Source organism: Trichomycterus rosablanca, chromosome 13 (genome assembly GCF_030014385.1).
Source record: "Trichomycterus rosablanca isolate fTriRos1 chromosome 13, fTriRos1.hap1, whole genome shotgun sequence".
Classification (NCBI taxonomy): Eukaryota; Metazoa; Chordata; class Actinopteri; order Siluriformes; family Trichomycteridae; genus Trichomycterus; species Trichomycterus rosablanca.
Window position 1 is genome coordinate 6,178,469 of NC_086000.1, and position 15,927 is coordinate 6,194,395.

At 39.9% G+C, this 15,927-nt stretch overlaps 1 protein-coding gene across 1 annotated transcript in view; it reads right to left on the reverse strand.

Annotated features, from left to right (window-relative positions):
• Positions 1 to 15,927, reverse strand: part of LOC134324835 (signal-induced proliferation-associated 1-like protein 1) — a 92,666-nt gene that overhangs the window by 50,327 nt on the left and 26,412 nt on the right. Inside the window, exons 2-3 of the mRNA XM_063006712.1 lie at positions 710 to 2,376; positions 471 to 601 (exon numbers count right to left, since the gene is read on the reverse strand). Coding sequence (XP_062862782.1) covers positions 471 to 601; positions 710 to 2,171 — 1,593 coding nt within the window. The 5' untranslated portion in view covers positions 2,172 to 2,376. The remainder of the gene's footprint in view (positions 1 to 470; positions 602 to 709; positions 2,377 to 15,927) is intronic.

Sequence of the window (15,927 nt, forward strand, 5' to 3'; positions counted from 1 at the left end):
AAGACTCAGCCTTTCCTGGATGCTGCTTTTGTTCCAAACCAAAATTACAATCGCCTGTTGTCATAATTGTTTAGTTTTTCATCTCATAACTAGCCCCTAAATTGCCTCTGTCCCAACTTTTTTTGGAATGTGTTGCAGGCTTGAAATGCAGGAATGGAGGTATATTAACAAATGAAATGCAGTTGAGCAGACAAAACATGAAATAGCTTGGGTTCAAACTGTCTGCAATCAAATAAAAGTCAAAGTAAATGTAAGGAACACTGCATTTTTATTTTATTTTTTATTTATTATTTAAATCTGTATTATGTGGGAAATTCACCATGACCTTGTTGGACATCCAAATCCAAAAGCACAAGGATTATGATCGAGTCACCCTTAACACTGGCAGGTGATTATAAGCGGCCGCAAATGTGACATGTGTCAGAGGGGGCATGCGAGCCGACTCTCTTTGATCGGATCAAAAGACTCACCTCACTGGTTCTGAATATAATGCGGTAGTTGTACTGCTGGCCATGCTCCTTGTGTTCCTCCAGCTTCTCCCTCCTTACGCTTACTGCCACAGGGCCCAACATATCATCCATACCAAAGTAGTTCCAGTACTCTAATGATGGACACAATATAGAATTAGGAAGAAAAAATAAGATGTTTAGCATTTGACCGTGTTACTATTTTTAAAACGTTCTCTAGTTGTCCACAATAAATGTCTCACCTCTGAGGTGGAAGAACTTCCTGTAATAATAAGCTCCATGATCTACGTGCTCAATAACATACTGCTTGTCCCGATCAATAAAGCTGGATGCATCTTTTGGACCCTCAACAACAGCAACGCCCGCATTGGTGCAGTGAAGGCTTAGAGTAGCTTCGTCATTCCCAGCAACCCGGGAACCTCCAGTACCCGCCTCACCTGACTGAGCAAGTCCAAACCTGTTTCTTATGTCCCCACCAGTTTCAGTACAGAAGCAAGGACACTTCAGAACCAGACCATCGCACTCATCATCAGCGGTATCTAACGATGGACTATCCCGAGCATTGAGTTCCTCCTGGCTGCCACCAGGAGAGCTGTAGGGCAGGCTGTGTGTCGAAGATAAGGTGGACGTAGCTGAGGCAGAAAAGGCTGAAGCAGCAGAGGCACCAGACGTAGTGTTTTTGCATTTGGCGGCAGAGTTCTGTCTGTTTTGGATCACCTCGTTTAGGTCGAACAGCATGCTCTGGACATCATAGTGTGCAAAAGCTTTCTGGCAGACCCAAGGCTTTGAAGTAGGTTTGGAATCCTCAAGACGTCCATCCTCCGCATCAGAGCCGACCTTTGGGGAATCCATATCTGCTCTCACGCTGCGAAGTTTTCTAAAAATAGATTCACCCCCGGTCTCGGATTTGGATCGTCGCTTTGGATGTTTGTCTCGGTCCCTCAACCGATTAGAAGGTGGGCCGTCTTTTACGTCCTCTCCGGAGTCCACCGAATCCTGAATCGTGTTCGAAACCGTTAGCAACTCTGCAAGTTTTTCGGGTGCTGGACTGCGCTGGTCTTGCTTTTCCTCTTGGTAGCCCTTTAGCATCTCAAAGAAGCTGTTCCTCGAGGCTTCAGAGGAGGCCACGGCATGCTGATCGATGGAGGAGGTGCTTCCGTACTCCCTGTGCAATGGGGACCACTTGGTCCCTACAGATCCCCAGTCCTCCCCACTGTCGCCACTGCCGTCAAGTTCACTTAGGGTCATGTCACTATTGCTACGCTGCCTAATGCGTCTAGTGTTCTTGTGTGAGGATCCTCTGTTGTGGTCAACGTGGAGAAAGTTCGCCTCCATAGAGCTTCCACAATTGGCTAGCTTAATCTTGCTTTGTAGTGTCCTGTTGATGCTCTCGAGCATTAATGAATCTTGGGGATCAATTAAAGTGCCAAGTTTAGGATAATTACCCGGCCCAGCTACTGTATCAACATTCACACTGGTCTGCCACGGAGTTCTTGCATCCCTTCTAGGTGGCCAGTCTGCAACTCGAGCTCTGACTCCCATTTTCGGTACTCCAGGCATACCCCCTGTTTGATAAGTGTTTTCTGGTCGCGGATGGGATGCTCCACCGTTGGCCTGAGATAGGTGACGGGTGTAGAAGTCTTCCGAGGCATGGACCATCCCCAGAGCAGGACGTTCAGAAGGTGACCGCTTTAGGCTCGTCATGGTGACCTCTCACCAAGCGAGCATTTTAAGTTTGAAGCATTGTTGAGGGTGGAGTTGTGAGACCAGGTTCTAATCCCACTGAGACCATCCAAAATCCTTAGTCCTTTGGTTGCCACCACCTACGGGCATCAGCACACTAGGTCTCAGGTCTGCATGGAGTTCCTTTAAAATGATCATGCCTCATGGAACAGACCTGACAGACCTCCTGCAACAGACCAGGCAAAGAGGAATACGTTAAAGCATGCAAATTATAATGCATAAATAATTGTGAAAAATATCAGCACTACTTTAATAGTATTAATAGGAAATGCACATTTTAGCAATTTTTAAACCAATTATCAACCAATATTAATCAACAAATGACAATTAGCAGACAACCCTAGAGCAACCCATTCAAATACAAACATAAATGCAATGGAAGGTGCTAAATGCCAGCAACTTAAGCAACACTGCAGACCGGGAACACCCCACAAGAGCTGTCGTCTAGCCATCACAATTTGGCCCTTGTCAAACTTACTCAAATGCTCACGCCTGCCCATTTTTCCTGCTTGTAACACATCAACTCTGAGGATAAAATGTTCACTTGCTGCCTAACATATCCCACCCACTAACAGATGCCGTGATGAAGAGATAATCAGTGTTATTCACTTCACCTGTCAGTGGTCATAATGTTATGCCTCATCGGTGATTGTATATATGACAAATAAAGGCATTCTTCAAATTTGCCTGTGTAATAGATTATTAATTAACAAATGTACATACCAGTTGTACATTAGGGTGTGTCTCAAAGTGCTAAGTGAGTGCACATCATGCAAGGCCAGAAAATAATAAAAAGTTAGGAAGAATTTTTGAAGTAATTCTCTTATAGAAATGGCAAATGGAATATTTGTGGAAGCCATAAGAGGACTATATAGGAATAAGGTGAGAAAATTCTGCTGATGCTTTATAATGATGGTTTATAATTATTAAACATTCTCATCACTGGATTGACACTGAACTGGAGACAGTGACAGAGGTTGCTGACAGAGGAGCACCTTCAGCCACAGACTGATTCCACCCAGATGCTTGACAGCTGCAGTCTGGCTGCAGTCAACGTGCACTCCCATCCACAGCATAACAACAGACAACACAGCCAATAGTACCATTCCACACACACACACACACACACACACACACACACACACACACACACACACACACACACACACACACACACACACACACACACACACACACACACACACACGTAAATGTTTAGCGTTAACATTCTATTTTTATTGTCTTTGGCACTTGTCTTGCTTTTTTGCACCATGCCATTTGCACTCTGTAAATGTGTAAATATGTTTATTGCGAGCGCATAATATCACAGATATTAGGAATAAATAATGAATAAATAATGTGCATCTTATTCATATATTTCTATCTATCTATTGTGGCACTACTGGTGTGGTGTACGATTTACATATGGTATAAAAATGTCAGGCTTAATTATAAAGTAATGCATCCCGATAGTCAAAATTCTATTAGTTTCAAATATTAACTAACATAAGTCACATGAATTCTAATCAGGCTGTTCAGAGGCAGATTTTATTACCTCAAATAAAGTTAACCAAATCAGATTTTTAAAATGCCAGATCTCATGTGAATCATTAAGCCACCTTGACCTGGGGGCCAACTATAAACTGTGTTAACAAATACTAACAAATCCAGATGAGCAAAGTTCAGTTTCGAGCATGGAGTGACAGCCAAACCTGCGGTTACGACCTACTTTAGAGATATTTACACGCTGTTGGTAATGTAGTAATGTATTCATTTTATTTTCATCAACTGATCTGTCATCTGTCCTGCACCACCCACTGCCATGTATTAATCAGCTCATTTTTAACAGGTATTAGTACAGAATTTTAGGTTAATACAATTAAAAAGCTCTTTCATGTCAATAAGCTCTTGGAACCTTTTAATTTTGCTTTTTATAGACAAAGCACAAGAACGACTTACTATTATTGTTTACTGTGCATGCGACAAAATCAATGTCACACATTAAGGTTCACATAGGTTTACATAAAACTAAAGGTCTATAATTTGGTTTATGGTAATGAATGTAAAGCAGTGTTCGTGCTGTAGTTAAATTAGCATCAATGCACCATTCTAATCCGTATCCAATTACCCAATGGAATTATGCTTCCTCTCTACTGATGCTGATCCCCACTGCTGATTGAGGAGAGCGAGACTGAAACACGTCCTCTCCGACATGTGTGCAGCAGCCGAGTTCATATGTGGATCAGCTTTGTGTACAGAGAGCCACACCCTGATCGGTGCCATCAACCAGCCAGCAGAGGTCATAATTGCCTCAGTTTTGAGGAGTCCCTAAACCAATCTCACCCTGTATGAACAACAGCCAATCGCTGTTCATGTAGGCGCCCAGTCCAGCCGGATGGCAGAGCTGAGTTTCAAACCGACAAGCTCAAAATGTCAGCTCTGATGTGCTAGTGCAGGGGTCATCAAACTACGGCCCGATGCTTTCATTTAACCGGCCCCTTTAACCACAGCAGCAATACATGTTGTCTGGCCCCTGTTCATCTTTAAACTCACAGTATTATAGCGGAAAAAAATAACAGAGGAAACAAAAATTGGCCACCTGGAGTCTCCGTAGATTATACGGCAGCGATCCAACGGGTGGCGCTCCAAGCATGGTGGGTTCTGCGAGAGGAGTGATTGTGCGTATCAGTAGAGAGATGAGTGACCGCAGCCACTGCACTGTGTTGCAAAGCAGTTAAATGGAATTTCATTATGAAAATCGTTGTGTCCTGTGTTAATTTCATTAAAACTAATGCTCTTAACTACAGGCAGATTCAGGAATTATTGTCCTGTTTGGACGCGAACAATGTTGCTTGGTATACGACCTTTGTTTAATACAACTCGCATGCTAGAACTTCGGGTCAAAATGAGTCATGACACCGCGCGCGACCCTTGTTTACCTCTCGCGAGACAAAGCCACAAGCGTTCACAGTGTGCCGTGTTGCTAAGATAAGATAAGATTAAGCAACATGAGGGCGAACATAACATTCGCAAACTATTACATTATTTCTTGGATGAAACACCCGCTTAATGATTAAGATTACTGTTTATATTAATCTGGACATTTCCATGTATAGTACATAGTGTTCAACCAAGTTTGTACTTGTTCTTTTCAGTGGCGTATTAATATGGGATGATGTGAGGTGGTCATAGGTGCGCGTATATCAGGGATTTTACAACAGCTTTGAACGCAGCTCAGCCAATCAGATTTTAGGACTGGAACTATCCATTTTATATATTATTTTATACAACCCCATCAACGTATAATATGTCAATAACAATAGGATTTTTTTTTCATGGGAACGGATTAATCATTTTCCCTTTATTTCTAATGGGAAAAATTCGTTTGGTACACGTCCTGTTTGGTATGAATCCAAGGATCTGGAACGGATTAAGGACGTATACCGAGGTACCACTGTACCTGTGAGCAGACTTTATCGAAGTTTAAACACCTTAAATCTCCAACCAGATTCAGACTCACTCATCAACACTTATTACCTATTATGACTGGCAGTAACAAATATGGAACCTGATGCTGACTGTCTCGTCAGGCAAAAGCAGACTCACAGTTCACACTGATTTTTGGGGAAACACTGTATGAGTTGGGATAATGGAAATGGTTAAAATAAATAAAATGTCTGCATTATCATTATGAAGTAAAATTATACTACAGTTATACACAGCAGACAATACATCCAGTATACATAGTAAATAGCTTTTTTTGGGGTGTGTTTACCATTTCATCTGCGGTCCGGCCCCCCAAAACACTGAAGAACAGTAATCCGGCACTTAAGTTAAAAAGTTTGAGGACCCCTGTGCTAGTGTGTTTTACCACTGTGCCACCTGAACGCTGGCCAGTGATTTTAAAGTGTCATGACTTGCATAATACTAACCGGGAAAGTAAACAGGTTTGTGTCACATGACGTCAACACAGACAAAAATATACATCTTAAAAGTACATCACTAACATCAATGACATAATTTATTCATAATACAGTTTGAATTTAATGTTGAAGCATGTGTGGAGCTCTGATCAGGTTAGAGTGAGCTACTCTTGGTTTAAAATGCCGACAGCGATACGACGAGTCAGAAAGTCAGACGATGACTGAGTGTGTAAGAGTCATTAAGTGTCAATCTACAGTACAGACGCTGGGACTAGACTTACTGATGTCTGGATGATATATTTAACATTGTTAAAATCAAAGCAGGAAAACATTACATGGTCATTTGATATGAAACCCAACAACACATTTAGCCTGCTGCTTTCTAACTGTCCATGCCTGACAGAGCGTCCGTCTGATCAATTGTAATTCAAGGTCTAATTACAATGAATTGATCAGCTGTATCAAATAAATGTTGAGGTTTTCACTGCCTGAAATGGGCTTGCCTTGGCTTTTATTGCACATACATCATTAATAATGAAGTGTGGACTGCACTTGTCTCTCTGTCATTTATTGATCTCCTTCCAGCTATTATGCTGCAGTAAACTGGCTTACTTTAGTGCACTTATCCTCTTTTCCTATTGAACGTGCGTAATGAAATAAACCAACATGCTCAAAATAGCTCTTCAGCTGCTAATATTCAAGCTTCCCGTTAAAAAAGCTGGCTTCATGAATCAGTTGAATCACACAGTGTTTATAGAAGTGTTTAGACCCCTTGAATTTATGTTGTAGATGGGATTTTCCATAAAGTTAACTACCGTTTTACTCATCAGTTACACCTGCAAGTCTTCTTGGATACATTTCTACTAGTTTGCACACCTGGATTTCAGCTCCTTCATAATTAGTCATGGAAGATCCTCATAAGCTCTGGTTGAGAAACATCTGTGAACTGCGATTGTCAGGTCTCGTACAGATAAGCAACAAGTTTAAGGCTGGGCCACTCAAGGACAATCAGAGACTTGCCCTGAAGCTACTCCTGTGTTACGGTAGGGGTGTATTAGCCAGGTGTCAGAGTTGCACTGTCTGTTCTTCACCAAATATAGGGCTTGCTGTGTTGCCCAAAGAGATCATTTTTGATCAGCTTGGGAACTGAAGTTACTATGATCCACTTTCAGATATAAATACATACATACATACATATACACATATACACACACTGATCAGCCATAACATTAAAACCATTTTGTTTCTACACTCACTGTCCATTTTATCAGCTCCACTTACCATATAGAGGCACTTTGTAGTTCTACAATTACTGACTGTAGTCCATCTGTTTCTCTACATGCTTTGTTAGCCCCCTTTCATGCTGTTCTTCAATGGTCAGGACCCCCACAGGACCCCCACAGAGCAGGTATTATTTAGGTGGTGGATCATTCTCAGCACTGCAGTGACGCTGACATGGTGGTGGTGTGTTAGTGTGTGTTGTGCTGGTATAAGTGGATCAGACACAGCAAAGCTGATGGAGTTTTTAAACACCTCACTGTCTCTGCTGGACTGAGAATAGTCCACCAACCAAAAATATATCCAGCCAACAGCGCCCCGTGGGCAGCGTCCTGTGACCACTGATGAAGGTCTAGAAGATGACCAACTCAAACAGCAGCAATAGATGAGCGATCGTCTCTGACTGTACATCTACAAGGTGGACCAACTAGGTAGGAGTGTCTAATAGAGTGAACAGTGAGTGGACACGGTATTTAAAAACTCCATCAGCATTGCTGTGTCTGATCCACTCATATCAGCACAACACACTAACACACCACCTAAATAATCCACATCCACCACCTAAATAATACCTGCTCTGTAGTGGTCCTGTGGGGGTCCTGACCATTGAAGAACAGGGTGAAAGCAGGTTAAAAAAATATGTAAAGAAACAGATGGACTAGTCAGTAATTGTAGAACTACAAAGTACTTCTATATGGTAAGTGGATAAAGTAAATGATTTTCCTTTAACAGCAAAGTAATTCTATCTGAAAGCAGAAGATCATACTTTTACCGAGTGCACAACTCTTGGCAGAGCAATATCATTATGTACTTTTTAGAAGCTGTGTGAAAGATCAACATGCCAGCTGACTATATACCCAGATCAACATAACTCAAGCCAAAATGTTCCCATCATGGCCTGTGCTGCTGCTGCTGCTGGACTGTTTCACTAATCAATGTCCCCTTTTCACCCTCAACAATTTGTCCCTCGTTCTGTTGTCAAGGCTGGGAGTTCCAGTCTGTCAGACATGTTCTCATGGGAAATCTTCTAAAATATTTTGGTCCATTTCCAGATAAGAACAAATACACGTACCTGCCATTAATTTGGTGCACCTAATTAATTAATTTTTCACCTGCACGGGTCGAGTTCATATATACCGATCAGCACTGTGCACGGAGAGCCACACCCAGATCAGCATTATTCCTCAACCCTGTGCAGGCGCCATCAATCAGCCAGCAGGGGTCGTAATTGCACCAGTTATGAGGACCCATGATCCGGCTTGCCCCTAACCCTATGAACAACAGTCAATCGTTGTTCATGCAGCCGCCCAGCCCAGCCGGGTGGCAGAGCCGAGTTTCGATACAATGTATTCGAAAACCCAGCTCTGGTGAGCTAGCGTATTTTACGGCTGCACCACCTGAGCGGCTAATTCCATATAATTTAATGTAAACCCAAAACAATTAAGACACCACAAATCAATAATTATGTACCTGTATATCTGCAATAACAGCTTTGAAGCATCTGTGGTGAGAAGGAAATTAACCCTTGGTCACATTGTGGTTAAATTTTTACCCACATCTCTTAGCAAACAATTTTTAATTACCCAGTGTGGCAAGAACCATCCCAATTTTAAAGCCTCCTTTAATTATTAAAGTAATTTAGGTCAGAAAATTGGCTTGGTCATGCAACCACTCTAAAAGTTTAGAAATCAGTCTTGTTATTTTGGCTTTATATTTGGACAATACCCGTGTACATGTCTTTTTCTGCTGCTTTTAGGTCATCCTGCAACTCTGTTCAAGTGACTATTGCCAATTAACATCTCTAAAACAAAATAATATGACCATCCTAGGTAAAATAATAACACATTTTCTATTTGGAACACACAGCTTAAACGACAACTCTAAAGTTCCCCAATAATCAAATTACTATACATCTGATCATTAGTATTGCCAAAATCATTTTGTAGTTGATTGATTATTCTGTGTATATAAAAACTAAAGCTGGCACCGATCCGATACTCGGTATCGGTCCGATGTTGGCCCAAATCACTGGATCGGATATTGGAAGGGAAAAAAATGTGTAATCTGATCCGATACTCTTGCTTAATGTAATTAACACTTAATGTAAATAAGGCCATTGTTTGTGTGTAAAGCAAATAACACAAGAAGAAACGTTCCAACAGAGTGTTGTAAAATAATCCAATGCTTAAACGTTCGAGTGGGGTTTCACGAGAACGCTACTTTAATGTCACAAACGCTCAGAGCAAACACAGAAAGACATAGCACAGCTAGAGAATATCATTTTCTAATCTCTTCCTACACACTCGCTCCCTATGACCTAGCACTGTACACTTAACATTCTTAAAGGGCCAGACAATATATATGTAATTCACATTACATGACAAGTGTCGTTTTACTGCCACTCACACTTGATGACATCATTAACATGTGCTCTCACATCCTCAACGATTAATCCATTACTGCTATGAAATAAAATAAACTATACCGTTTCCCGTTTTCCTCTTCAAAATCCAGCAGGGTTTTTTAATAAGTGCGCTTTGGTTTTTAATAAACTAAAAACGTGACAGAACTTTAACGAAAGAAACTCGACTCTGCGTCAGTTCTAATTGGTCCATCGCGTTTGATTGACATCCACATCTTCCAATTGTAGACACGTTTGTAATAAATACAGCAGTTTTGCAGAAGTGTGATGTTGTAGGTTCTGTATTTATTCCTTTAGAATATTTGTTTCACAGTCTGAGCATTGTTATTTAGATAGCTAGTTTAACCATGGTGCATTGAGACATGTATTATAACTGCTTAGTTGCTTGAGAGGAAAAATGACGTATTTGCAGTATCGGTATCGGACATAAAAAAGTGGTATCGAGCCAGCCCTAATAAAAACATGTGCTGTGTCAAAGCATTTTTAAAATAATTTCACTACATATTTAGTATATAGTGTATATTTAGTACCGATATAGAAACCAACTATAAAGAGGAAACCACAAATTCATTGATTTGATAAATAGTTTAAAAAAGTCTTTCTTTCTCTCCTACTGTTCTGTTCCTGAACCAGCACTAAAAACTCAAACAGGCTGCAATTTCACAACTCTGTCCCAATTCACAAGACCAGAAGCTATGTCTGAGTCTGAGGGAGACACTGACATGATTTAAATGACTCCCTATGGCTAAAGAACAGCTGTCTGAACAATCTGTGAATGTAACGCCTCCTAGACAGCACATAAACCCCCAGGTTAGCAAACGAAGCCCGGGCGAAACTGAGTGGAATTTCAATGACACAGGAAGTATCAGGGATGAGTAATAAAAGGAGGGGTATATGCAGGTCCAAACAACCTCAGCAGTCTTGAAGTCACAAAGACATAAACTGTCCCGAGAAGTCAGCGTGCCTGGAAATGCCGCTTCATTTTGTTCCAACTGAGAGTCTTAATTCTTGTAGGGACAATGAACATTCTGGAATCTGATTTTACACTTAGGAGAAGAACAAAGATGATTAGATTCAGCCATCAGCATGTTCTATTACTGATAAAGTTTAACCAACTATTTTCTATAAACAAAATCAAGAATATAAGAGTATAAAGCACATTCTTAAGGGCATATTTTGAAACCTTGTGATTCGCTTGAGAACTTGTGTAAATCAGTATTGCTGGTTATATTTACTTACATGCTTTTAGCTAGAAAAATGACATTAAATTAACACTTTGCAAATATAAGCAATATACAGTATAATGTAATTTTTAAATTTGATGCCTGCAACACATTCAAAATGGGACTATCGTAGCTCAGTGTGTAAAGTATGTAAAGCTAACAATCAAAACAATTCGGGTTCAAATCCCAGCTCTGCCATGTACAGGTGTAATCATAAAAAGTAGGAGCAGGACAAAATAGCAATAAAAAGTTTAAAGAATATTTGAAGTCACACAGTTTTAAAATATTCCAAAGCAGGTGAATTGGTTACAGATGTGAGTATCATTATTGGGCATAAAAAGAATCCACCAAAGGGTGGTCGTTAAATTGTCCATCAGTCCACACAAGAACATTTCTCAACACATGATTGTAAATAATTTATAATCAACTATAAATAATATTGTGATAAGATTCAGGAAATCTGGAGAATTCTCTGTGTAGGACAAGGGTGGAAACCACTGTTGAATGTGCATGAACTTCTAAACGCCACTGAATCAGAAACACTCAAACTGCTGTGATCAATTTAGCCTACTGGGCTCAGGAATACTTTGGAAAACAATTATCACTTATGTCCATCATTGCGTCAAGAAACCATATTGTTTATTTTTTATTTACAAAATACAATTATGATTAGTGAAAATACTGGAAATCTTTTGTTTCTAGTTTTGTCTATTAAATAATGGTTTATAGGAATGGGGGATGGGTGCATTTCATGTGCATTGACAGAGTGTGGGAGAGTTGTAGAGCCAAAATTGCACAAATGTTTTAAATAATGACTTTATAAAGTGCAAATAATTCATCTTATACATTTTGTCTGCAGTATAATCTGTTTATTTTGAGTTGGAAAGCTTTGGAGACATTTGGAGACCAACGAGGCATCCTTTTACTCCAACTACAATAACTCCAGATCAGAATTAGTTACAAGCTAACTGGTATAGTGATAGTAAACAACATTTGCCACAGGAATAAAGTGTTGGAAATGACACTGCAGACCTGCATTCCTACTTACACACACTGAAACTTTGGATAAAAAAAAAAAAAAGGAAAAATAAATAATACATTTTTGGTTTTTTTTATCATCATTTGAGCATGGTAAAATATCATCATGGCATTTAGCTGTTTTTTCTGATACTTTAAGGGGTTTTATATAACAAAGTATACATTTTGTGTCATCTTATAAACTTTCTGAATGAAAAGCCGTAGAAACTAGGTATGTCCTTCAGGCGGAAAATGCACTTAAATAGGCTGGACAGCCAAGGGGTTAAATATATATTCTGAATGCTAAACTAGCTTTGCTCCTGATGTTTAAGTAACTGATTCATAACACTGCTATAATACATTTTTATAAACCCTGAAGCCTTTATAACAAGAAAGTCAGTGATGTGTATAATATTTTAATTGGTGGCTAGCCTGATGGTTAAAAGTTAACCACTGATTATTTATACAGTTGGATATTAGTTGAAATTCAATAACCATTAAACTGGCAGGCTGAGATTTCGACTACTTGTTTATCTCTTGTAAATAACAAAAACAAACTATGTGTGGTCAGAACTATGTGTGTTTTGACTAAAACCAGTTTTATTCAGCCGTCATTGCAAATGTGTATGTACCTGCCATTTCTCTACAATAGAGAAACAGGAAGAGATTTGGCAACACCCTCTTATCTTCATACTTGACCTAACACTTAAAATATGACTGGTACACATTGTTCGGACACACCTAGATTTTAGGACTGGTCAGGGCTGCCAACATTATGTGTTTGCAATGAATATCATACCTCAGAATGTCCTAAAGTAGCATAAACAGCCAACTATCATGTATTATAAACAATGATAGAATTAAATATAAAATATGTAACAAAAAAAATACAAGATGAACATGAGCTGTTTTTAATTTGCTTTAAAGCCAACAGCAATTACATTTTTTGTTTGTTTTGTTTGTTGTTTAACGCCATGTTTACACATTGGTCATTCTCATGGCAAGATAGGTACCTAGATTTTGTACGGGTTATTTATTCACGTTCTTTGTCTAGTATTCTTTCAGTGTTTGGTTCGAAACTCAGCTCTGCCATCCGACTGGGCTGAGCGGCTACATGAACAACGATTGGCTGTTGTTCATAAGGGGTGGAAAGCTGGATAGGGACCTCATAACTGATGCAGTTACAAGAAGGAATGATGCGTTGATCAGGGTGTCGCTCTATGTACACAAAGCTGATCCGCATATGAACTCGCCTCGTGAAAAGATGCAGTCGGCTACTGCACGCGTGTTGGAAGGGACGCATGTCTCACTCTCCTAAATCAGAAGTGGAGATCAGCATCAGTAAAGAGGAAGCATAATGTAATCAGGCAATTGGATACAACTAGATTGGGAGGAGAATGGGGGGAAAATGCAAATAAGTTTACCTTAACTCAGATTTAAAGCTAATGTTTCTGTCCGTAATGCTCCACAGTAACATTGAGTAGGATGCTGTTAAAAGTACACTCCTAGGTACTGATGTTTCCTTGTAGATGGACTTATTGTACGGTGGGTAGAGCTTTGGGCTATCAATTGGAAGATTGTCGGTTCAAATCCAGGCTCTGCTATGCAGCCACTGTTGGACTCTCAATTCTGTCTGCTCCAGAAGCGTCGTACAACGGCTGACCCTACACTCTGACATCAGCTTCATTGTACTGTACATGTGTATATGTATACATGACAAAGGCATTCCTCTCATTATTATTGATGCCACTAATACTATTTACTATTTAGTGATTGGACAGCTGATTACATATTTAAGTGACAAAAAACAAATTATATGAGGAGTGGTTCAGGTTTCTTTTGTAACATGGCCATGCTCAGATAGACTGAACATTACAGAAGCACTAAAACAGCCATTTACTTCCACTCAGACTGCTTAAAATGTCTGGGAGTGGACCACCTCACAGGGAACAATAAAACGCAATGAGATTACCTCCATTTACATCTCTAAATGTGGTGTTTATTACTTGTTTATTGCTCAGCACACCCTGTAGTCGGTGCTTTGGGCTTTACAATTGTCTCTCTGGGATTGATGCTACACTCTTATTTGGATTTCTTGTTTATTGATTTTTTTTATGAAAGTAACAACAGCATTTATTCGGTATAAACGAGCTTAAAATAGTCAGAGCATTTGGTGGATTTGTGATTTAGTTGTTTGTTCACGGGCACTTTACCGTTTCTCATGTAAATGCACCTTTACTGAACCGAAAACGGTATTCCAAGACCGGGCATCTCGACAATTAAGAAGCATAAGGAAACAATAAAGAAGTAAAGGTAAAGGTGCAGATTTGATTGAATTTTATATTGATTTAAACTGTTTTCAATTATATTTCAGTGTTTTTTATATTACACTTGTGTTATTTTCAGTGTATAAGTGTCAAAATCAATCCCATTATTTTACATTAACTTAAAATAGATGCAGTTCCACGGGACCATGGAGGACATTAACAGGTTTCCCATACATCCTTATGGGAAAAAATACCTTGAAACTTAATGCCTTTAAAACTCGACGCCACTCCCGAAACCAATAGACGTTGAGTTTCAAGGTACCACTGTACCAGTGTAGCCTTCAACTGCCAAAACAGTGCTGCTTGTTTTCTGGGTGTAACGTTAGCCAGTAGGTTTGCTACTGTGTGTGTTGTGTAAACACGCAATGAGGTAAAACTCTACACAGAGCACCTCTCTGATAAAAGAGTACCAGTATCAGGGTTTGGGTGGCTAAACACTGTAGCACTAACGAACCGCAAACTGGATAAACTGCGTAACTGGTAAAACCATAGCAAAAAGCATAAGTTAAACTGAACTAAATATTAAGACTGACCATGTTTACTTTAACATCTCCTCTGTGGATCTACCACATGCATGTTACACACAGTGGCCTGTTCAGATGGCTGTGGATTCCTACAGAAAGTTCTACACTCTTGTCCCAATCTAGTCGTATCCAATTACCCTGTATGAACAACAAGCGAATTGAGTTCGAAATGTCAGCTCTAGTGTGCTAGCCTGTTTTACCGCTGCGTCACCTGAGCGGCCAGTGTTGTAATTTCAAGATGAAAACACAAAATCTAGCATTTTCTTCATCAGACATGGCCATTTGTATCTGTAGCGTGCCCAACTCAGCTGGTGAAACTGCCAAGACTCGACTGTCCACGTCTTTATAGCAGAGGGCTTGTGCATAAAAATGCTGCAACACCCAAATGTTACACAGCTGATTTTGTTAATTATTTATTTCAAAAATACATTTTCAAAGGCTTTCGGAGTGCTTTAATTCTTTTAGGATACAAAAAAGAAAGCATATTTGGTAGAAACCATCTAACATTAGTCTCAGAGTGGGGATTTTTAAAAGGGGAGAATGGGGAAAAATGCAAAATGCACTCCTAGGTACTGATGTTTCCTTGTAGATGGACTTATTGGACGGTGGGTAGAGCTTTGGGCTATCAATTGGAAGATTGTCGGTTCAAATCCAGGCTCTGCTATGCAGCCACTGTTGGACCCTTAAGCAAGGCTGTCAATTCTGTCGGCTTCAGGGGCTGGAAGCATATTTGGTAGAAACCTACTAACATTAGTCTCAGAGTGGGGATTTTTAAAACATTTGGTAATTTAGAGCTGCCTATCCAACTACTGGTAATCTGAAAACACCAGAAACCGGAGCACCCAGAGGAAATTCTCCACTTCACTGACTCCTTTCTTTAGTTGTTTGCTATCTTGTAACAATGCATGACAATGTGATTGAACCAGTAAATGCAGTGAATGAGTGTATTCATGTGTAAACAATGTTTAGCTTCACATAAAAGGTCTGACCCATAAAAGCAGAC